We start from the raw sequence: 24,890 nt of genomic DNA on the forward strand, positions 1-24,890 counted from the left end.
CTGGTGGCCCCAGACACTCGGTTCTTCCACACATAGTCAGGGTGGCTTTAACTTCTCCAGGCAGGAAAGCCCCATCTCCCATTACACTCTGGCCACCCCCTGCCCCAGCATCCTATGCCCTGACATCCTGGGGATGCGTGCATGAGCTCATCTCATTGATGGGGAAACTGTGCTGCAGCCGAGAGAGGTGACTGGAGCAGATTCACACAGTTCACAGTAGGGCCAGGACTGGAACCAGGACTCCCCAGGCCTGTGCGCTGCCACAGTCTAATGTGCACCACGAGAGAACTTAAGGATAATCGAAGCATGTGAGTGCCGTGGAAAAAGCTATACTGCAAAAGATGACATGGTTTAACCGGCTTCCCATTCTGCCTCTATCCAAGTGTATGGTGAGTTGTGGGCCCACTGATGCCCATCTCTAAGAGAACAGCAGACGTCACAGGAATGTTAGCTGCACGCTCCCTTGCACAGCGATAGCCATGGCTCAGCTATTTGTGAAAACTCAATGGGAGGATGGCATCCACTCAGAACACTAACAGCTAAAGCTATTTTGGCTTATGCAACATTAACGTCTATCTCTAAATATATCTTTAAGAAAAGAAGACTTGATTGCAAACGGAACTGCATTCTGCCTCGAAATGAAACAAGCAGTTGGTGAGCCAATGAGAGGCCAGGACGCGCAGACACATTTAACCGAGGACCTTCCCAAAGTGAGTACTGACATGGGGAAAGGTTAATCAAAGTCAGATAAGGGGAAAGTTGACACATGCATAGCAGCAAGCTGTTGATATTTACCTGTGAGTCAAAAGTTATATTTGTACATTTATTGAATCAATCAATGTAGGGTATTTTTATATAAGATATTAATATATAGCTTTATTTAACATTTATCAGTCACTTATTGCTGTGTAACAAACATCAGAATGCAGTGGTTTCAGAGCTCACAACTCTGTGGTTTGGGGTTGGCCCAGCTGGGGACGTCCTGGGCTGGTCTCCCCTGGGCTCATGCCTGTAGCTGCACTCACACATCTGGTAGTAACTGTTGGCTGTCAGCTGGACACCTCAGTTTACCTTCATGAGGCCTCCAGTAGGCCAGACTGGGCTTCCTGGTAGAAGGGCAGAAGCTTTGCCAGAGGGCAGCAACAGGCCTCCTAAGTTCTAGCATCACAAGTCTCAGAAAAGACTCGAAGGAATTGTTGAGCCCAGTCATTGTCAGGCCTCCTGGAAAGTCTTCATATAGTTCTGCAAAGGCTTGGTTTGATTCATTCTTAATGAATGTTATACTTCAAGAAAGTAATCACACCAAGGTGAAATGTATTTATGCCAAATGTTAATAAATTAAAGATTCCCAAGCCCAAGATGTTCTTCTGGGCCACCAGATCACACTGGTTTTGGTGTAGAGCTCAGAGCAAAGGCCTCTGGGCATCTGTGGTTGGAGCCACTTGCCATCCGCAGTCCCTTATGTGGGTAAATTAGGATTTTATTGCTACTTAGCAGCCAGAAAAAAAAAAGTCTAGGTTCCAATGATTACTGCAAACTGCCATTGTCATCTAGTGTCAAATTTTTGTGTTCTTCAAAATATCTTCTTTTTTTCTAATTGATTGACTTTATAGGAAGTAAAAGTTCTAAATTTAAACTACTAAAATAAAAAGAATACTTTTGTCTTAACTTATATATTCTGCATAAGATCTCTCTGAAAAAAGTCCCAGTGTTAATGACAAAGCAAAACAAGAAAGGTTGGGAAAAACACAATGGCCTAGACCATTCTCTTATGTCAAGATTATATTGCAATTAAATTAGTTTGTATAGATGGCTCTTTCCTATTCTTAACACTATCTCCAAGACATTGATTTTATAACTCCCCTCAGTAACCTGTTTTTGAGTCCCTCTCCCTGTTTCTAGTCTGGAATTTTATTCTGAATTGTTAGCACGTACTCTTTCTCATCCACTGTGGCCATGAAAAGTTAAATGGATGTTTCACATGATCTCCTCTAACCGCATAGCATTATAGATGTGATTAAAGACATCACCCTGGCCAGGCCGGGCGCGGTGGCTCACGCCTGTAATCCTAGTACTCTGGGAGGCCGAGGCAGGTGGATAGTTTGAGCTCAGGAGTTCGAGACCAGCCTGAGCAAGGGTGAGACCCCATCTCTACTAAAAAAAAAAAAAAATAGAAAGAATTTAGCTGGACAACTAAAAATATATATGGAAAAAATTAGCCAGGCATGGTGGCTCAAGCCTGTAGTCCCAGCTACTCGGGAGGCTGAGGCAGGAGGATTGCTTGAGCCCAGGAGTTTGAGTGAGCTAGGCTGATGCCACGGCACTCTAGCCCGGGCAACAGAGTGAGACTCTGTCTCAAAAACATAAAAAAAAAATAAAAAATAAAGACATCAGCCCATCACACATAGACTTCTCAGGGGTAAAGGCTAGTTTAATTCCCGTCACTACAAAGCTTGCTATGGAACTGCTGTTGGCCCGCTCATCCCAAGCAGTGTTGGTGCAGTATTTCAGTATAATAAAAGAATCCATGGCACCCTGCCCAAGTGTAGAATACTGATAAGTCACATTTAAAATCGTGAAATGGAATTGCATTAGAAATAATAGCAAGGTTATTTATTTTTTGAAAAAATTAAACTAAACACCTGTAACTAGAGGTGCCAGATAATATAAATGAGGCAAGCTGAAATCCTTCAGGATGCTGTCAAACGTGTCTCATTCTGACCCTCTTCTACAAACTTTTAGTAAGCCAAGAAAACGCAGGTTGGGAAATGGGGAAGCTTGGAGTTAATCTAAATAACTGTAGGTTGCCTGTGCAGGTGACTGGGGATGAGGGGAGAAGGGAGGGGTTGCCAGAAAGGGGATTGATGGCAGTTTTGTATTTAACTTGGCTATGACCTGAGGAAATATTATCAATTTCAGTCAAGGTGCTAATTATTTACCATGGTGTGATTACACGTATATAGGAATAACCAGAATGAAGCATAGAAAAGGATGGAAAGTTAGTTTGGGGTGGCAGAATGCCAAGGCCAACTGTGTCAGTGGATTACGTGTGAACAAGTGATGCCAAGGTTACAGCGCTGTCTCCAGACGGGCCTGCTAGAATCTAGCACAAGGGCCATTTCAGAGCTGTAGGAGGTGTCTGGCGCTGGCATCCCTGAGTCTCTTGCCCAGCTCAATTGTGTCAGTGTTTAAGGAATAAGTAGGGAGGTCTGTTTTCTAATCAGGAACATAATTTCTTTAAAATAATTAGTTTCTACATACCCAACTTAGATTCACTGTACATGAGCTACAGAAAATGAGGGTTTGTCATCTTAAGGAAGCCCAGATGCAGTTTTAGAAAGACCCTAGGGAGGAGGGATATCCTTTGGGGACATTTGTAGCCAGCCTATTCAGCATGCAGCAGCCACAATTTTGCACTGATGTGCTAGACTCAGAATATTTAAGCGCCTGTGTGTGGTACTCTGGCTTTCCGCTATCCCAGGTACCAGTGTGGGAATTACTCAAGAAACTGTGCACACTGGGGAGGCTGAAGTGTAAACGCCATAGCTCTCCTCTGGTTCTTCAACTTCCTGGAAGTTCAGAGGAAGGAAAGCAGAGCCCAGGCCCCGTGAGGAGCAGCTCACCCATCCTTGCTACAGCCCTGCTGGGTGACCCCATCAAGACAGTCTTAGATCGCTAGGCTGAGGCGAGAAGGGATTGGGTGACCACAGCCCCTTTGTGGTCAGGGAGGAAAAGGGACCGACTTTGTCCTGCAAGCATTTGATAGTCACTTGATGTTTTAAGTGGAAACTATCAAATGGCTGGTTTTTTTCCCCCTTTTTTCTTTTTTGGCCTCAGAGAAGTGCCCAGTGATTAAATATTGGGACCAAGAAGGTATCACTTTTGGGTTTTTTGTTTGTTTGTTTTTTCCGATTGTCCAGTTTTGATCATCAGTGGTTTAATTTTCTTTCACTACAAAACATGGTTCTTGTCATCAAATCCAAGCAAAGTCTATCTCAGTATCATCTGTTCTCTCTTCCCTCCGTACTGATCCCAGGAGAGGAGGCTGCATTAGTGATAGAAGAGCAGAATTACATAAAGCTTCCAGCTTGGCTCCGGAAGAGTTGCGAGCAAAACAAACAAATGTATCTGCCATTGCAGTGGCTCGGCATGTGTAAGTGGGCTCCTTATAACTTCTGGTCCTCTGCACCCTCCCTGTTTCCACAGGCTAAGAAGTGCACAGTGATCGGAGGCTCTGGATTCCTGGGGCAGCACATGGTGGAGCAGTTGCTGGCAAGAGGCTATGCTGTCAATGTATTCGATATCCGGCAAGGGTTTGATAATCCCCAGGTGCAGTTCTTTCTGGGTGACCTCTGCAGCCAACAGGTAATGGACCAGGCAGCCTTGCTGATTTCACACAGGTACCCAGAGGGAAAACATGGCACTTCCTGTGCTCAGAGGCCAGCCAATATGTTTGTTCTTCGAAAAAATTGTTTTGTTTTGAAAAATGTGAAAGTTACAGGACAGAATTTAGCACACACCACGTTCTTACTGCTCAGAATGACTAACTGTTGTCTCTGTTGCAACTCCCAGTTCTGCCGTGGTAGCGTGAAAGCAGCCATGGTCAACGCATAAAGAATGTGCATGGCCATGTGCCAATCAAACTTTACGAAAAAGGCTGTAGTGTTCCGACTACTGCTCCAGGGTAGACACCCAAAAGAGCAAGTGCTGGGCCACAGAGTGTTTTTATTAAGATATAATTCATATACCATAAATTTCACAAGTTAAAGTATGTAATTCAGTGGTTTTTACTACTGTACCCATAAAGTTGGGCAATAATCTCCCATTATCTAATTCCAGAACATTTTCATCCCCCCCAGAAGGAAATCCTGCCCTCCTTGGGTCCCCATTCCTTCTCCTCCCTTCCCAGCCCCTGGCAACCAGTGATCTGCTTTCTATCTCTGTGGATTGGACTTCTGTGACTGGCTTCTTTTACTCAACCTAATGTTTTCAAGCTTCATCCATATTGCAAGGGTGTTAGTATTTTGAATCTTATTAGCTTTTGCCAGACAGCTGGACGAAGCCACCGTGTGAGTTTTACATTCTCATGAGCAGTGTGGTAGAATACACATGGCTCCCCATCCTTGCCAACGCTGGGCATAATTAGACTTTTTGGTGTTGCCATTCTGAAGAGTATGAAATGGTACCTCAGTGATGATCGGAGTCATGTGTCCTCCCTGACCAGGTGACTGGCCACTGTGCCCTTTCCTGGTTGGTATTCAGGTTTCCTCCTGTGTGACATGCTTGTGTGCGTCCTTTGCCCATTTGTCTTTGGGGTACCTTGTTTTCCTTGTTGACCTATTTGGAATGCCAGCATTTTGCATGTTTGCACGTATTGCAGATGGTTTCCCTCAGCCTGTCGCTGGGCTCTTACTCTTGCCTTTGGTGCCATTTGCCATACAGTTTTTGGTCTTGTTTTTGTGGTTCAAGTTTTAAGGCCATTATTTCTCTAGCTGTTTCCTTTCTCACACTGCTCACACCTGTGGGGCTGGAGATGGCGTAGACATCTTCCTTGCTCGTCATTGCTACCCCCAGACCGTTCTCCCTCACCCTGCCCTAAGCCCTGTCCAGCATTGAAGGCGATACCATCAGACTGCACAAACCCCAGCAGCCTTCCTCGTGTTAACCATCCACAGCCACACGCTCCCCCTCCTGGGTGACTGACTGCACTTCGTTCCTCAGTGATTTCATCTCCTGGCCAATGTCAGCCTCGTCAACAACATTCACACAGATGACCCTACCTACACCCTCGCCCCTCTCAGCCCTGGCTGCCTCTCACCCAATGACCTTGTCCTGTCCTCCGTTGTCATTCCCTAGACCTGCACCTCGCCATCACCAGTAAATGTGTCCTCTCCTCCGTCTTAATTGCAGGCATTCCACTCTGAGCGCTACCTCCTGTCTTTCCAGCTCACGGCCTCTAGTGCCTGCGCTGTGCCAGTTCTCTGCCCCACCCAGACACCCAGCCACACCTACTCTCGGTTGCCCCATTCGTGCCTCACTGCCTTTGCTTCTGGGGGCCACTTGCTCTCTTGCATGGTTGTCACCGCTTGCCCTTTCTCTTCTGTTGTATGTATCCTTCAGGGTTCTCTAGAGGAACAGCCAGTAGAGGAGTATATAGAGGGGGGAGCAGAGAGACAGGGAGAGAGAGAGAACAAGAGAGAGACTGTGATTTAATTCAAGCAATTGGTTAACATGATTATGGAGGCGGGCTTGGCAAGTCTGAAATTTGTAGGGCAGACCAGAAACTCAAGCAGGAGTGGACACTGCAGTCCTAGAACTTCTTCTTACAGAAACCTCAGTTTTGCTCTTAAGGCCTTTCAACTGATTGGATACAGCCCATCCAGATTATCAAGGGTAATCTCCTTATTTTAAACCAGCTGATTGTACATGCCAACCACAGCTACAAAACACCTCTACAGCAATGCCTAGACAGGTGTTTTCTGGGATCAGTAGGGACTAGACCCTGGCCCAGGTAACACAAAGAAGTCCCCATCACGTTGTATGTCACATTGTGACTCCAGCCCTGGTTAAATCAGGTCCTCTCTCTTCCCTGTGCATCTCTGGGTGGCTGAACAGGGCTGGGGAGGAGCACATGAGCCTGCTGCCTCTTGCCTTTTTCATGGCCATGGGCTTCGAGTATCTCATGGATCAATCACTGTCTAGAGGCTGACAAGCTCCCAGTGTCATATCTCCAACCATTGCTCCTTGGCCTTATATATATCCAGCTGCCTACTGGACGGCCCTATTTGGATACCCGCAGACATTTCAAGCTTGCCATGTCCCAAATTGAGCTCCTGGTTTCCTACCGCAAGTCCTTCCCCCACCGCAGCAAACCTACTCCTGCTAGTCTTTTCCATCTCCATAAACGACTCACTCTGTCCTTCCAGTTGCATTGGCCAAAAGTCTTAGATTCATCCCTGATTCCTTTCTCTCCCATACTCTCCATCCCATCCACCAGCAAGTCTTGTTGACTCCACTCTCAAAATAGGTCCCTAATCCAGCAACTTCTCACTCCTTCCATTGCTGCTACTCAGGTCCAAGCCACCATCACCTCTCACCTAGATGTTAGAGGGCCCCTTCTGACACATAAATCAGACCATACTGCTCCTTGTACAGAAGCCTCCTTCGTGTCCAGTCCTGTGTAGAGCAAACAGCAGGGGCCTGTATAATCACCCACGAGGCCCCGAGTGGTGTGCCCCCACGACTTGTCTGGCCTCACTCCCTCCTACATCAGATTCCAAAGACTGAGTGCAGAAAAAAAGCATGTAAATATTTCGTTAATAATTTTATATTAATTATATGTTGAAATGATACTTTAGATATATTAAATAAAATATATCAAAGTTATTATAATTTCACCTGTTTCTTCTTTTTCATGTAGTTACTACAAAATTTAAAGTCATATCTGTGGCTTTATTATATTTCTGTTGGACTAAAGACTTGATCTGAATTTGGATCAGTTTTTACCACTGGGGCAACATGGGCTGCTACCCCAATAGTAATAAGCGTGCCTAGTGCCCAGACTTTGGTTTCTACATACCATTTCCCATTAAAGGAACTAGGGCTCCTTGGGAAAATAGCCTATTCTAGGACTCTGGGGCAAGGGTAATACAAAATGAGCCTGGAACATTTTCTTAGGACCAAATTAATGAGGACATGTCAAAAGAACACAGGAGCCAAGGGAAGATCCTCCACTGGTCAAATTTAGGACATTTGGAGCCTCAAAAGGGATCATAATAATAGGTTGTAATGCATTGAATAAAAGAATACGTGGGGCCATGGAAATACTGAAAAGAAAAATTGGTGTCAGAAGAAGCAGCAGCTATACTTTACAGAGGAATGTCAGCTAATAAATGTAAAAGCCATGCTATAATTAAAATGTCACCATTTTGAAACTAGTGCATTGATTAGTGTTCCAGGCAAGGACCATCAATGAATGCTGAAATTAATCTGTAGAATTATCACCCTGCAGATTACTTATTAATTACAATGGGAGAAAGGTATCTATTTGATGGCTAGAATCTGGCAGCCATCACCTTCACCAAGTGATCCAACTTAACATCACCAGCAGTGGGACAAACGTGTGCCTCCTAGGGCTATGCCCTGAGAAGGATACCTTCTAACCCCCAGTGCAGTATTCTTGCCAAAACTATTAAGCCTGAATCTAGTGAGGAAACAGACTGATCCAAATTGAGGGACAGTCTATAAAATAACCGACCTGAAGCCTTGAAAAAAAATGGCAGTTATAAAAGACAAAAAAGAAAAGATGGGGAATTGTTCCAGATTAAAAGAGATGGAAGAGACATGAGTGCTAGATATTGTGTGTGATCCATGATTGTGTCTTGGAACCAAAAATTAAAATGACTATAAAAGACATCGTTGGGATAATTGTGGATATTTGAATATAGACTAATTACTTGATAAGAATGTCATATCTGTTGAATTTCTTGAGTGTGGTCATTGTTTTGTGGTTATGTAGGAGATGCCTGGTGAAGAGGTTAGAGACAAAGCAGCACAATGTCTGCAACTTCCTCTCAAATGGTTTCAGAAAAAATCATGTCTCTGTGTATGTAGAGAGAGGACTTTGTGGCAAAATATTAGTTAGTGAATCTAAGCACGTAATTCACAGTTGTCTTTCTTTTGGTGACCACCACGAAGCATATTCTGTTTACTTAAGGTTTGGCAAAATGGTGACATGCTATCATTGCCTCTTCATTTAGTGCCTCAAATCTTTGTACCTTATGCAGATTAAATGCTTGATTCTTTCCCTTTATCAGTTTTAGAAAGAATTTTTATTCTTACTGGTAATCAAACTGTCTTGTCCTTCTTTGACCAGTGGGAGCCTTTTCAGGTTGGCCCTCGAGTCCTTTTCATATGACCTTGGTAGTCTGGGCTGGCTTCCTGACTTTCGGGTACCACAAGGTATTCCTGGCTCATCCTGTGTATTTTCTGCCCCAGATCTGCAATCAGCCGTTTCCCGCAGGAGCTCTGGTTCCTTTTAGCAGTAAGTTAGACCTATTGGACGATCCCTTTCAGGTTGCCGTATCATGTCTAGTTTCCCAAGAAGGAATATCCTGGTGTATTGGTTGTTTACACTGTCTTTAATGGTGTGGAGCGCTTTCATAGGATTCATAATTTCTGTCTATGTGCTCATCTTCCCCAGGTGTTTTACCCCCAAGTACCCCAAACACCCAGAGCGGTGTTGCCGCTGTCTGGATCGCACAGGCTTCTCGTGCCCCAGACCCCTTTTGATCGGGGACTGGTTAATGGGGAGGGGGGTGATTAAAGAGACAACTTGGTTTCTATCCCATACACTTCTATATTGTTGAATCTTTTATAAGAATGTGTTTGCATGTTGACTGTAGAATTATAAAAGGACAGGAAACCCGCAAGCCCCAGGCTGGACAGTGAGAATGTGAGACGGTTATTGACCCGCCCGAGCAGCAGTGACTATTTTGTCTTTGTTTGCTTTTCCAGGACCTGTACCCAGCTCTGAAAGGCGTAAGCACAGTTTTCCACTGTGCATCACCCCCACCAGCCAGTAACAACAAGGAACTCTTTTATAGAGTGAATTACATTGGCACCAAGAATGTCATTGAAACTTGCAAAGAGGCTGGGGTTCAGGTAAGGGGAAAGCTGGGGTAAGTGCTGTCAGGAACACTGATGGCCCTTTCTCAGGGCCAGAAGGCCGTGGTTCTTCTTGTAGTCTTCCTGGGCCTAGCCAGGATTACTTCTTAAAGTGTCGTGAAGATCTTGGAAATGAAGCTCTAGAAGTCGCTGGGTATCGTGAAGATCTGCTCGCCAAGGCCAGTTTGAATTATATTCTAACTGTATACAAATAGACTATCTAAGGACCCTAAGGCTGTTAGTCTTTGGTTAAAGAGCTACAGAATTTAGAGATTTGCTTTTAGTTTTTTATTGTGATAAAATATAGATCACATAAAATTTACCATCCTAACCATTTTTAAGTGTACAGTTCAGTGGCATCAAGTGCGTTCACAGTGTCCTGCAACCATCACCGCCCTCCACCTCCAGGATTTTTTCTTCTTCCCTAACAGAACCTCTGTACCCATTAAACAACTCCCCAGTGCCCCTTCTCCCCAGCCCCTGGCAACCACATTCTACTTTCTGCCTCTATGAATTTGACCATTGGAGGCCCCCCATGTAAGTGGAATCCTACAGTATTTGTCCTTTTATGTCTGGCTTATTTCACTGGGTGTAATGTTTCAGGGTTCATCAATGTCGTAGTGTGTGTCCAAATTTCCTTCCTGTCCTTTCCGTTGTATGGATGGACCACCTTTTGCTTATCCATGACATATCAAGGGACATTTGTGTCGTTTTTACCTTCTGGCTGTTGTGAACCATGCTGCTGTGAACATGGTTTACAGATACCTGTTCCAGTTCCTGCTTCCAGTTCTTTTGGTGATATACCCAGAAGGGGGATTGCTGGATCATACAGTAATGCTGTGTTCCACCTTTTGAGGAACTGCCACACTGTTTTCCAGACCTTGCTTATATCTTAAAAGAAAAACAAACTGTTTACTTTTAGCCAGTAGAAGCATGTTATAACTCAGGCCGGAGGGGATGTGAATTTCTGCCATGCCTTAGCTTGCTACATTGTTAGAAATTCTGGTTCTTTATAGGATGCCAGCCACTGTGTGAAACAGCTCCCTCGCAGCCCAACACCCTGACCCTCACAGTGACACATGCCACAGAAAAGCCTGAAGTGAGCCGGGGGAGGGGAGTCCTGTTGGCCAGTCCCCGGCATCAGCTGCCCCAGCAGGGATGTGCAGGGCAGGAGGTCTTCTGGGCTCCATGCCCTGGAAAGGATCACTTATAATAATAGTGACCCTACACTTTGCAGTTGATAGGACACTTTTCTGCTGCTGCAATTATCACCTAATCTGCTCCTCATTAGGTAACCAGCAGCTAGTGAGGTCTCTTTGCCAGTAAATGGAAGAAGTGGGATTTGAAGTAGATTTTCTGATGCCAAATCCCAGACTGTCTGCACTGCACCATGCTAGTGTAGCTGGAGCTCTGGGAAGTACACTGTTGTTCTTTGTTAAATGGAAGATCTGAATGGCATACAAAAAAGATTCAGGAACAATACAGCACCCTGACACTCATCGTAGTGTTGAAGAAGTGATGTTACTGGTGGAGGCGAAGGTCCCGTTTGCCCGTCCTCGATGCCATTACCCTCCTTTGGCCATGGGCAACAATATTCTGTTTTGTTTTTGTTTTTGTTTTTTTTTTGAGACGGAGTCTCACTTTGTTGCCCGGGCTAGAGTGAGTGCCGTGGCGTCAGCCTAGCTCACAGCAACCTCAAACTCCTGGGCTCAAGCGATCCTCCTGCCTCAGCCTCCCGAGTAGCTGGGACTACAGGCATGCGCCACCATGCCCGGCTAACTTTTTTTCTATATATATTTTTAGATGTCCTGATAATTTTTATTTCTATTTTTAGTAGAGACGGGGTCTCGCTCAGGCTGGTCTCGAACTCCTGACCTCGAGCGATCCACCCACCTCGGCCTCCCAGAGGGCTAGGATTACAGGCGTGAGCCACCGCACCCAGCCTGCAACAATATTCTGAATTTGGGTTTATCATTTCTATTTGCTCCATGTGCAGCCACATGTTATAAACCCTACAAAAATGGTATCTCATTGAACATATCCTCCTGTAACTTGCATTTTTCCCCCCAATGTTATGTTTTTGAGCTTGGTATGTATGGCTCTGGTTCATTCCCTGAAAGGGCAGATTGGCTTAGTGGGTACGGGTGCAGGAAATGATTTCTGTGTTATATCTAAGGAACGTGTTCCAACACTGAGATCAAAAGATTGTCTGAAGTATTTTTTTCCTCAAAAGTTTACAGTGTTACTTTCCACATTTAAGTCTTTAATCCACCAGGAATTTATGTTTGCATACAGTGTGAAGTAGAGATCTAATTGTTTTCCATATAGATAACCAGTTCGGCACCATTTATTGCCTAACCCATTCTTTCCCCACCGTCCAACACCACCCACAGGGTGTCTTGGGTGTTTATATCCTCCATAGGCCTGTCCCCAGGCTCTCTCCTCTGGTCCATTATCCTCTTTGTGTCCGTACCAGGAAGCTCTGCCCTCATTAATATAGCCTTAGGATAGGTCTCAGTATCCCATAGGACAAGTCACCCACTGAGCAACTTTTTCAAAATCCAGTGGATTTTGGCTATTCTGAGCCAAGTTCTTCCACACGGGTTTTAGAATCAGCCTGTCGGGTTCTTTCATAATGGCTGTTAAGATTGTTACTGTAATTGCATTGAACTTGTAGGCACTTTTGTAAAGAATTGATATCTTCCCAATATTGAGCCTTCTGTTCCATAAATATGGGCTCTTTCCATTTATCTCTCTCTTTAGTGTCTTTCGATAGAGCTTTATACTTCACTTCATAAAAGTTGTGTACATCTCTTGTTAAATTTATTCCTATGTACCTCATTTTTTGTTATTTAATAACTTTTATATTATATTTTAAATTGTTGCTAATGTATAAGAATACAGTTAATTCTTGTATATTGATTTTCAATTCAACAGCTTTGCTGCTGTCATATTTTCTGTGTAGACATTTCTATCATCTGCAAGTGATGGCACTTTGGTTTCTTTTGAAATCATTATAAATTTCTGGTTGTCTTATCCTACCACTCTAGCTAAGACTTCTAGTACAATATTGAATAAAAGTGGTAGAGATGTGATTCAAGCCAGTAGTGTCCAGTGTTAGATGAGCTGCCCTTAACCAGAAGGCTGGTTGCTAGGGACCCTCAGAAGAGAGCATCTTCCTTTAAGAATAGCATTTCTGAAGCAGTTGTGTGCGTGCGCTTACGTGTGCATGTGTTCACACGGTCAGTGTGAGAACAACCAGTGATCTTTTCCAAATTGACCTCCTTCTAGAAGTTTGTGGGCCACCCTGCCCTCATGGAGAGTCATTCTTGCAGTGAGATACCATGCATAACGGGGGTCTGTTCTGTCCCTCACATGTGATAGGATAGAAAAAAATGTGAGATCTGCTGTTTTATTTTATATATATATATATATATTTTTTTTTTTTTTTTTATTTCAGCTCATTATGGGGATACAAAAGTTCAGGTTATATATATTGCCCATACCCCCCCATCTCCCCGAGTCTGAGTTTCAAGCGTGTCCATTCCCCAGACAGTGCACATCGCACTCATCATGTAGGTATTCACCCATCCCCTTCCCCGACCCCCACCTCTGTACGATACCCAATTGGTGTTATTCCCAAATGTGCACTTAGGTGATGATCAGGGAAACCAGTTTGCTGGTGAGTACATGTGGTGCTTATTTTTCCATTGTTGGGATACTTCACTTAATAGAATGGGTTCCAGCTCTCTCCAGGAGAACCAGAGATGCCATATCACCGTTATTTCTTATAGCTGAGTAATACTCCATGGTATACATATACCACATTTTGCTAATCCATTGATGAATTGATGGGCATTTGGGTTGTTTCCACATCTTTGCAATTGTGAATTGTGCTGCTATAAACATTCGGGTGCAGGTGTCTTTGTTATAGAATGACGATCTGCTGTTTTAGAATGTAATACCACAATGTGTCTGGAATCCACACAGCTGCAAAAGATGGTGATCTTTGGGTTACTTTAAGAAGGCATGAAAGGCAGAGGCATTGCAGCAGATAATTTGTGCAGGGAGGGCCTCGAATGCAAGGGTAGCAAAGAGATGCCATGTGATTCTCTTTCACACAGGCTCATCAGACTGTTTGAACAGCAATAATGCATGACTGGTATTTTTTTAATCTTCCTCTGCCAGAAACTCATTTTAACCAGTAGTGCCAGTGTCGTCTTTGAGGGCGTCGACATCAAGAATGGAACTGAAGACCTCCCCTATGCCGTGAAACCTATTGACTACTACACAGAGACTAAGATCTTACAGGAGAGAGTATGTACTTAAAACTGTTTCAGTGTGGGGACATCTGACAGCTTTAGATTCTTAAAGAAAACCTTTATGAGCTTATGAAGTTAGCATTCTGAGACCTAAGTGCAGAATTGGGAAGTAAAATTTGTGGGTAAACTTAAATTTTAACAGTAATATCAGAATAGCTTAATGTGGCCAGATACTTCTGAATATTTTCCAAGGGAATTTTCCATGTTTAAACTTCACAACAATCCTACCACCACCAGATTACGGATGAGGACTTGTGCACGGAGAGATTCAGAACCTTCCTGAGGCCGTGCACCGAGCAGGTGGCTGCCCCAGGCAGTCTCTCTCTAGAGCCCGCGCTTTTTGCCACATGAGCTTCCTCACCTACTGTGGGAATTGAGTGCCGACCGCAAGTGTGCAGGCAGGACTCGGGCTGTGTGCACCTTCCTCATGGCACTCTTACCTGCTCCTTTTTTTTAAAAAACTAAGCAATGGAAGGATCTTGCTTTATTTTAAGGAAAAGTTCTTTTCCACTTGGCAAACCAGCTGCATCAGGGGACACCTGGTTTTAGTGGGTTGAGCTATAGCTTCGGAGCCTTAGGCTGCAGGGCCGCAGGGCTGCGGCTGACAGCTGCTAGCTCCTGGTGGAGGACGCTGCCCTGAGGCTGTCCTAACCTGCAGGCCAGGGATCTCCTGAGCCCCAGACAACTTGCCTTAGCTGGGTAGCTGAGTTTACCTCTCCCAGCTGTTCGCAGCATATTGTACTCACTGAGGTTTTCTTTCAAAGCTAGTACTTACTGAACTGGAGCTGAGCACCCAACTGGCACACATCCCCCTGTGCTGTCTGAGAGCCGGCTGCCTCTTGACTGTTTGGTATAACTGCAGCTCAGAAAGTCCCAGCAGAACCGGTCCACAGGGAGGCATGAGGGCCGCCCCAAACCAGGGGATGGAGGCCTGGCCTTTGGCGAGCCAGAGTCCTGTCTATCTCCAGGGTGTGCTCAGACTTGGTCCAAGGAGCACTGAAGTCTCCACTGGGCCCTGCAAGGTGTTCAGTCACCACGGAGACCCTGTGCACTCTCACCCAAGGTGCCTAGGACTGCACGGGGGCTGAGCCCGTGTAGGCTCAGGAGCTCCAGATGACAGCCTTGGCTCCAACCACCAGTGTCTCACTTTCACCAACGTTTGGGTGCTCAACTGGAAATAAGTGAAGCTTGCAAATGACCCTGCTAGTTAGTCACCTGCAGCCTCCCTTCAGCCAAGGTCAGCACCCACTGCTGGCTTTAAAACCACTTTACTGATAATAAAGGAAATGTAAGTTCAACTCTCTTCCCTTTAGTCACAGGGACGAGCCTTGGTAGAGGTCGTTTGAAGGCTTATTTAGTCATTTCCTCTATTAGCGTGGGGACCAGAGGAGGGGCAGCTCTAGGAATGTGTTGACAGAGCCGCTTCTCCATTGTTGGGCAGCTCTGATTATTACAAACCCAGTCAACGATTAGCTTAAAATTGCTAGGACCTAAACATGTACAAGCATTTTGCCACCCTAGAGTAAAAAGCCTCGACAACAGGATACAGCAGTGACTAGACTCACCTTACTGAAGCAACCGACATGGCGTCCCCATCAGGGTTGGCGCCTTTATGATCCGCATTTTTACCGATGATACACAAATCCTTTGTTTTGTTACTTTGAGGCAAATCTGTTTTCAGGCTCTTGAGTTCTAGTTTGTGCAGCAAGCCATGCAGAGGACATCTTTCACGTCTTCGTGACAGTGGTAACAGGAATAAGAGCTGTGGCTGGTGGAGCGCCTGCTCAGGCCCTTTGCACGAGCCAGCTCGCCTCCAGCGCTGCCCTGCTTCTCCAGGGCCTGATCTTCAGCCCCTTCCCTTCTCAGACCTTCTGGCCCACTGGACTTGGTCAGAGTCCTTTTCCTGGAGCAGCCCTGGCCTGGTGGGGACATGCAGCCACATGCACAGCTTAAGTCAGGACCCCTTTGGTGGCATCAGCTCACTAGAGGCTCAAGACTAACTCAGTAACCGGAACCCACTGATCTTTGCCGCAGACTGCTGCCGAGGCTCATCTTCTGGCTGGGTTTGCACCTTTTAGCCTTTGGACCCACACCTAGGCCTTTCTGTTTGATCGTACTGGTCTGTACCTGGCTGTCTCTCCTGCGTTTTCAGATGTGGGTGGCAGGGGGTGGGATAGAGAGGTAGCCCAGAAGTATACCACTGTCGTCTGTCCCCCATGGCAGGTGCTGCTCACCCAGTGAGGAACTGTCCTGGCTCAGGCCGACGGGTTTGCAGCAAACATGCTCCTTCCCTCCTCCAGGTGGTGCTGGGTGCCAATGACCCTGAGAAGAATTTCTTCACCACGGCCATCCGCCCTCATGGCATTTTTGGCCCAAGGGACACCCAGTTGGTCCCCATCCTCATTGAGGCAGCCAGGAACGGCAAGATGAAGTTTATGATCGGGTAAGTCAGCCCACAGTGGCTCTTCCCCAGCCCTCCCCAATCCCTGCACCATCACAGAGCACCTTGCAAGTAGCCATGCAGCTTTATAGCTCTTTTTTGATGGGACTGTCTCAGTCCATTTGTGCTGCTATAAAAAAATACCCGAGACTGGGTCATTTATAAACCACAGAAATGTTTTGCTCACAGTTCTGGAGCAAAAAACATGTAGGAAGTCCAAGATCAAGGCTTTAGCAGATTGGGTGTCTGGTGAGGGCCCATTCCTCATAGGTGGCACCTGCTATGTGTCCTCACAGTGGAAAGGCAAACAGGCTCCCTTGGGCCTCTTTTATCAGAGCACTAATCCCATTCATGAGGGAAGAGCCCCCATGACCTAATCACCTCCCAGGGGCCCCACATCTCAATGCCATTGCATTGGAGATTAGGTTTCAGCATATGCATGTGTGGGGACACAAACATTCAGACCATAGCAGTGACTTTCTTTACTGTGGTCTGTATACATTTCCTGCAGCCACCATAACAAATTAGCACACACGTAGTTCTAAAAGCAATAGAAATTGATTCTCCCACACTCCTGGAGGCCAGAGGTGCAAAATGAAGACGTTGGCAGGGTTCGCTCCTTCTGGAGACGCTGAGGGAGAAGCTGTTCCAGGCCTGTTGTGGGTTCCACAGTTTGCTGGCGATCCTTGGCACTCCTTGATTTCTGTGTCCAAATTTCCGTCTTCTTATAAGGACATCAGTCATGGGATTTAGAGCCCACCTTACTCCAGTATGACCTCAGCTTTATTAAGTACATCAGCAGAGACCTATTTCCAAATGAGGTCACGTTCACAGGTTCCAGGGGAACCTGAGTTTTGATAGGACACTATCCAACCCAGTACACCCTCTCAGATAGGCTGGGAGAATATTTATGTCCCTGTTTGGAAATGAGGAAACCGAGGCTCAGAGGGAAAGTGATTGGCCCGGGGTAAAGGGCTCAGTTCTTGTATCTAGGAAGGCAGGTGGGGGCTTTACGTTCCTCCTTGAGGAAAGCGCAGGGAGAGGGGCCTCTGCAGGTGACCACAGAGTGCAGCCGTCTCCCAAATACGCCAAATACGCCTTCTCTTCCTTCATTTCCTTCTTCTTTCTCCTCCCTTTCTCTCCCTGCCTTTGCCCTGCACCTGACCTTCCCGTTCCATACTCAGCCTCATTGCCACTTTGAGAGACTGCAGAGCAACTGGTCGGAAAATGTGAGGCCAGAGAAAGGCATTGGCCCAGTGTATCGTGGGAAGGGGTTGAAGAGCTGCTGCCCACGTCAGAGCCAGAGCAAACAGCACCAGTGTTGGCCACGCTAGGATGGACTGGGTGGTACACCGAGCTTTCAGATTCACTGGTTGGCCCTTAGATATTCCACTACCCCTGGGGGCCCCAGAAGTCCTGGCCCAGTGCACATCTTTAACCAGTACAGGCATCCATGTGTGCCGGCAGCTGGCATTGCCAAGGCAGGTGGCAGCCATTCTGCAGTTAGTGTCTCAAATGCTGAGACATGGGAGTGGCCTGGGCCCACATGCAGGATCTCCGCTGGACTTGCAGCTGAGCGCCCCCAGCATGAATTTAGTTGCTCCTTGTGCACCTGCAGAAATGGGGAGAACTTGGTGGACTTCACCTTCGTGGAGAACGTGGTCCATGGACATATCCTGGCTGCAGAGCACCTCTCCCGAGACACAGCCCTAGGTGGGAAGGTAAGGCGCCCATTTCCCCAGCTTGCGGCAGCTGGCCCGCCACGCCCTGCCTCTGCATGGGTACCTCCCTTCAGGTTTCTCTTCCCTGGTATGGATTGCAGGCAAATTGCCCCTATGATCCTGCATCATGGAGGGTCCACTTTAGGACCCCCTTGTGCTGAGGTCGAGCCCCTCTAATGGGAAGTATGGTATCTCTGTAGTGTCACAGCACTTGGGGCAGCCAGCATCTGGGAGCCAATGAGCTGGGATTGAACAGGTTCGGGACACAACTTTCCCTCACCCATGACCTGGCTGCCCACGTGTCGCTGTGGCTACTGGGGGCAGGGTCCCATGGCTCACCCTTGTTCCCACTTATTCCTCAGGTCTCCATTTCCCCTGTCACCTTTCACCCTCCAGAGGAGTGATATATTGGAATCTGCTGGCATTTGGCAGCTGGTGGGCAGAGCAGGGCTGGGATGGTGGCCCTCTCTGCAGCAGGGTGGACATGTGGGTCCCCCTCACCCTTTCCTCCCCCTCCAAGGGCCCCGTCCTCTTCATTTCTCATCCCTTGCTTTGGACCCCCCTCGCTGCTGGGTCCTCTTTTATTGCCCTGGGCCTCTGCCATTTCCCCCCTCATAACTAACTGTCAGAGTGGTTGAGAGTGGGGCCGTATGGCCTCTGATTTAGAACAAACACAGCACATCCGAGAAATGTTATATGACCCATTTGTTGCACCCTAAGATAAGAAGGTGAGTTTTACCATGACTAACAATTATTAAATTAACAAATGTGCCTTCCTGAGTGTAGTCTAAGCCTCACTTAAAATACTGGCCCATAGATAAAACTCTCATCACCTTCCCTCTCTACACGCTGACACTGCCCAATTGCAGAGTGAGGGGCAGACCACGTGACACGCTGCAGAAGTCAGGCACGTGAGGGTGCGGTCTGCACGGGCTGCACGTATGCCTCACTTTTGAGCTGCCTTGCAGAAGAGCTGGAGCAGGCAGGCAGGGATGGCTGCTAGCTTCCCAAAGTATTTGCTCTGGATCTCTGGGTTGAGCCTACAGCTAGTGTTTCTAACTTCTTATTCATTCTTGTTCTCTCGCCAGGCATTTCACATCACCAATGATGAACCCATCCCTTTCTGGACGTTCCTGTCCCGCATCCTGACAGGCCTCAACTACAAGGCCCCCAAGTACCACATCCCCTACTGGCTGGCCTACTATCTGGCCTTCCTGCTGTCCCTGCTGGTGGTGGTGCTCAGTCCGGTCATCCGGATCCAGCCCACCTTCACCCCGATGCGGGTTGCGCTAGCTGGGACATTCCACTACTACAGCTGCGAGAGAGCCAAAAAGGCCATGGGCTACCGGCCCCTGGTCACCATGGATGACGCCATGGAGAGGACAGTGCAGAGCTTTCACCACCTCCGGAAGGTCAAGTGAGGCACCTGGAGACTGGGCGCCCTCACCACGTTCCCCAGCCAATAACTGTGCCCCTGTTGACCGATGAACTAACATCCTTCAAATGCGTTTCTTCTGAGCTTATGCTCAGAAAGCTCCTCCTACTTAGATGGGAGCACACCCTGCCCCTGCCATGGCATTTCCCCCTTGACAGGATTGCATTGGGGTTTCTTAAAGCAGGCAGCTTCATGTTTTTTTGACTTTTTGTTCTCTCCCCCAGTCCCCTCTTTTCTGTGTTCCTTATCACAAAGACCACCTTTGCAGTCACCCATTTCATTCCAGTGGCCTTGAGGAAGTGGTAGGAAGAAACAAGCCATTTGATAACGGAGATGAAGAACCATCTCCATGCAAACCAATACTAGAGCGAAGCCACCGCACCTGTTCAAGCAACTACATCTTAAAAATACCCTAGAAGGAAGCAGACGTTGTAAACACGGGCGGGATTTCAAATGTACATTTCATATCGACACTGAGTTTAGAGCAAAAACTTAAAGCTTCAATGACTGTAATCCCCCCAGTCCCTGGGATTAAAAAAAGACTGCTGGTTTTTCAACTCCTTAGGCTTCCAAGTTCTCTTTCAGGAACTGTTGGTGCACCTGCCTGCACTGTGTTTTCATAAAACATTTCTCTTTATCAACAGAGTTCTGCTGTCATTTTTAGTGGCAAGGTGGTGGTCCGGCCTGGTGACGTAGACATAAGCCAAAAGCTGGGTGACAGTCAGCCAAAAGAGTTTGGATGGAAACTCCACGAGATGATGCAGAAAGGGCCACTTCCCTGCCGCTCACACTCACAGAATCCTTCAGACCAGGTTCCAAAGGGTGTAGCACACATACTACTAATTCTGTTTTTTTTTTTTTCTATTTTCTGGTGCTATTCTGCTTGCAGAACCTGATTTCTTCTCAGACTAACAACATATCTGTAATCTTAAAGAGTTCTGTTTTCTTCTCTACCTTTGTGCAAGGACGAGGAGGCAGCTGGGGAGACCGGAATACAGTGGAGGTGTTGCCACACTGGGCAGTTTGTGTCTTGGGAAGATCACCTGTGATGGAGGAGAGACGCCGGCCTGATGGGTCAGGGGGTATAAACATAAATAAGACACGATCTTTGCCCCTAAGAAACGCAGAGTAATGCAGTTAGGGCATGTCCCCAAGCCCCTGTAATAGCAGGCGGGAAATGATGCACGCACTAAAACCGAGTGGTGTGAGTTCAGAGGAAGGAGACTGCTTGGGGGAGGTGATGCATCAAGTTGGACCTTGAAGGATGGATGAACAGTGGGTGCAGACCCCTGGCTGGCATTTCAGCCTAAAGAAGTCAGAGTCCCATAGGCAATGGCTCACCGTAATTTAGTTAGTGGCATGTTGTGTTTCCTAGCGGCCCATAAACAAATGCTGTCTTAGATTCAGTGGGGCACAGAAGTGACTGGCCTGGTTTGGGCCAGGAGGCTGGTGAGGTGGAAAATGCCAGGCTGAGGGGGATGTACTTCTATCTCCTAGACACTGGAGGGCAAGAATCAAAACCATCTGGCCACCCTCCTGGAGCCTGGGAGACCACATAGGAGGCAGCACAGGCCCAAGCAGTCACAGAGCTGTAGGCGAGACATGAAGCCTTAAATGGAGGCCCGTGGAAGGGAGTCAGAGCTCCACGCCTGATGCGCAAGAGGTGGTGAGAAGGAAGGAGGCCAGGCACAGGTGGGAAGATCGGCTTAGCTGGGCGGAGGCTGCAGAGGCACTCCCAGGACTGACGGGAGGACGATGCCGGCCCGGATGAGGGAGGCCAGCAGACCGTGCTCACACAGGCTGGCCACTGTCTGGGCCAAAGATGTCCCTCGTCGAACTCCAGATTGTCCAATCCAGTCCTATCTTCTACTTCCCAGGGGAGCTCTGCTCTCTTCTGTTCACTTGTTCAGTCCACACGCCTTCGTTGGGCCCTGCCCTGAGCATCAGTGGTGAATGAAACAGACACAGCCCCTGCCTGCTTGGAGCGGACATTCTCATGGGGCCAGACCAAAACATAATTCAAACTGTTCCAAGCTCCAAAAAGGAATGTACAGGTTATTATGGAAGGGGCGTGGGCTGCAAGCAAACTGGCCCCAGGTGGAAATCAGAGCACAACAGTCAGGGAAGCAGTCTGAGACGAGGCAGTGTTAAACAGGAAGAGGCTGGGGGAGCCCTGCACACAGACCCTGAGCCACCAGCGCATGTCCTCCCTGCCACTCCTTGTATTTCTCTGAATTCCTGACCCACACCTACCTTGATCCTCCACCCATTTGGAGAAGGTCCAACCACCAGGAAACCACAGGCTCAGTACCCCCGAGAGCTTGTTAGATAGAAACTATCAGACCCCACCCCAGACCTACTGAACCAAGACCCTGTGGGTGGGCTGGCCCTGTGTGTTCACAAGCCATGAGGATGGTTCCAAACCACTGAAGTAGCCTTCCTGCAGGTCACTGAGTCCAGCTAAAACATGACCTCGGCCACTGCAAGACTGAACTTGCCCTGCTCACAGGCCCAATGCCTGAGGGTCACCCCCACCCATTCCTTTCATGACAGCTGATGGCCTTGCAGCACACCACCCTTAAATGACCTTCTGGAGCATGGACCCAGGCCTGCGCCTCTCCCCTGTGGCACATTCTGTCTGGAGAATCAGGGCCAAGGGAAGGCAGTTCCCTCCCAGCTTAAGGACAACTAAAAGTCCATTGCCAAGTTCTGCATGGCCATTGGGGTGACCTCTCATTTTGATCCTTCTTCCTTCCCTTCCCCAATGACGGTGACCTGCTTCAGCACCTGGCCCCATCTGCACCTAGGTCAGGTGCCCTGGGACGGCCAAGCTGATCTTCTGCCTCCTCCCTTGCCCGCCCCCCTCCACTCCAGCCTCTGTGCACACACAGGGCGTCCTGCCTCTCCTCTGCCAAAAACGCTTCAGCAGGTCCCCATTTTCTCCCAGCCCACCTTTCCAGCTTCTTCCACTGGGCTCCACACCTGCTGTGTTCCAGCCAGACTGAGCCACAGGCTCCTGCTCACGCCCTGTCATGTATCCCCTGCTCAGGTCACCCTGGCTGCCTGCAGCGTCCTCTCCCCTCCCCTGAGGAGCCTGGCCTGACCCTCCTAATTGGAAGTTGTCTCTCTCCTCTGGATTCCCAGCCTGTGGCTCTTGATCTTCCTCTTGTTTTGCATGTCCCTGTGTGTACTTCTGTCCACCCCCACCAAGCCAACCAGTGTCCCCACAGCACAGAGTGGGCGCCCAGCAAACACAGATAATCACCTCCCGAGTGACTGGGGGGTACCTGTGGCTACCTGTTCCATCATGGGGGCCATAACTCCAAAACAGGGAAGGACTGGAACCCACGCAGAGGGAGGCTCAGCAGACAGGACAGGAATGGGCCAGGCCTCTGGCCCTAGCCCTCCAGGGGCTGGTGCACAGTGCTGTCCACTGACAGGAAATTTGAGGCTTCCTTGCCCCTTGAAGATTCCTGGCTTGCTGGTGGAAAGTTCTCTCTTCTGCTGAATTGAAATACTGCTTGATGAGCCTTCCCTTCCTTGTCCTCCCTCCTTCCTGCCCCCACCCCACCCCAGCAAGTGTGGCCTACATGGGGGCGCTGTTCCCTCAGCAACATTCTCCTCTGCACAGCCTGCCCGCCTCGGGGCACCTGGTCCAGCATCGTTCTTCCTTGCAGTGCTGCCGCCCGCTCCGCTGGCCCCCTTCCTCAGGCACACGGTAACCATCGGCCTAGCTGCCCGGACAGAGCTCTATGAACCGCTTCACTCCTCAAGGGCCAGGGGCTTTTCATTCATTCCCTGCTCCAGGGAAGGTGCCCAGTAAGTGCCGAGACTGGAAGGCCGTTCAGAGGAGAAAACCACCAATTCGCACATTGGCCAGCTGGGGGAGCCCCAGAGAAAAGGAGCCATGGCCGAGGGCCCTCCAGGGCAGTTAGCAGAGCCAGGGCTCCTGATCCCAGTCCAGTGCACCCACAGCCCATTCAGATTCAGGCGGCCTGATGCAGCGATGGTGCCAGTGCGGGAGAGAGGCAGTCGGGACACAGGCTCCAATCTGAGGCTGTCTAGATTGTTAGCAACCGTGAGAAAGAAAAGAGACATGCTGGGAGACACTAGAACCTTCCATTCCAGTATGCACCTCTTTTCACCAGCACTACCTAGTCATTGATCATGGAAGGCTCCAAATGATGGTGGACCCAAATTAGAGCCTTCCCTTTGCCGGGTCTGCCTCTTACCCACTCAGCAAGGTCTTAAACAGCTATATGTGCATCCATGTTCATAGCAGCATTACTCGCAATAGCCCAAAGGTGGAAGCAACCCAAGTGTCCATCAATAGATAAATGAATAAACAAAATGTGGTCTGAGCATACAATGGAATATTATCCACCCTTAAAAAGGATGGAAATTCGAAAACGTGGTACAGCTCGGATGAAACTTTGAGGACATGATGTTGAGTGAAATAAGCCAGTCACAAAGGACAAATACTGTATGATTCCACTTTTATGTGGTACCTAGAGTAGTCAGATCTATAGAGACAATAAGTAGAGTGGTGGTTGCCAAGGACTTGGGGAGGCAGGATAGGGAGTTATTGTTTAATTGAGTACAGAGCTAAAGTTGTGCAAGATGAAAAAGTTTTGTGGATGGACTGTGGTGATGGTTGCAGAAGAATGTGAATAGGCTTAATGCCATGAACCATACACTTAAAAAGTGGCTAAGATGGTAAATTTTATGTTATGTGTATTTTTGCTACAATCAAAAATATGTTTCTAAAAACAGAGTGACTAATAAAGGGCTGTGAGTACACAGAAGAAAGAGAGGTCACTACAGGAAAGGTCAGGGAAGCGGTGACTTTGAGCCAGCCCGGAAGGATGAGACCAATTTGACCAGCTGGAGAAGAGGAGAAGGGAGCCAAGGGAGCCACCATGGGGCTATGGCTGCAAGTAATAGGAGATGAGCCTGCAGGGGTCAAGGAGATTGGACTTCATCACCCCCTGTGGAGTGACATGGTGATGTTCATGTTTGGATGGTAGGGAGAGTGCAGGGAGAGGAACTGGAAGCAGGGGACTCTGGATTTCTGTAGCACAGGGGACAGACAGTAAGAGTGTGTCTGCCCTGGGGAACTGGTAATGGGGTACAGAGAAGCCATAATCAGGAAATGTCCTGGGCAAGAAGGGGAAACACGTGGCAATTGATTGGGTGCAGGGCCAAGTGAGAGGTTGAAGCTCAGAGCCTTTCACTGAGCGAGGGACCCAGAAGAGGGCAAGATTTGGGCAGCAGCAAAAAAAAAAGTCAAATTCCATTCTGCCCAT

The 24,890-nt window shown here is 47.9% G+C and overlaps 1 protein-coding gene across 2 annotated transcripts in view; it reads left to right on the forward strand.

Moving 5' to 3' along the window:
• The window catches only part of NSDHL (NAD(P) dependent steroid dehydrogenase-like), a 29,216-nt gene extending 8,989 nt beyond the window's left edge, over positions 1 to 20,227 (forward strand). For both annotated transcript variants that reach the window (XM_045538584.1, XM_045538585.1), the window contains exons 2-8: positions 596 to 710; positions 4,207 to 4,365; positions 9,517 to 9,663; positions 13,855 to 13,983; positions 16,289 to 16,431; positions 18,047 to 18,149; positions 19,238 to 20,227. In XM_045538584.1, coding sequence (XP_045394540.1) covers positions 639 to 710; positions 4,207 to 4,365; positions 9,517 to 9,663; positions 13,855 to 13,983; positions 16,289 to 16,431; positions 18,047 to 18,149; positions 19,238 to 19,570 — 1,086 coding nt within the window. In that variant the 5' untranslated portion in view covers positions 596 to 638 and the 3' untranslated portion in view covers positions 19,571 to 20,227. The remainder of the gene's footprint in view (positions 1 to 595; positions 711 to 4,206; positions 4,366 to 9,516; positions 9,664 to 13,854; positions 13,984 to 16,288; positions 16,432 to 18,046; positions 18,150 to 19,237) is intronic.
• The last annotated feature ends 4,663 nt before the right edge of the window (positions 20,228 to 24,890 follow it).

Source organism: Lemur catta, chromosome X (assembly GCF_020740605.2).
Source record: "Lemur catta isolate mLemCat1 chromosome X, mLemCat1.pri, whole genome shotgun sequence".
In the NCBI taxonomy this organism is placed as follows: Eukaryota; Metazoa; Chordata; class Mammalia; order Primates; family Lemuridae; genus Lemur; species Lemur catta.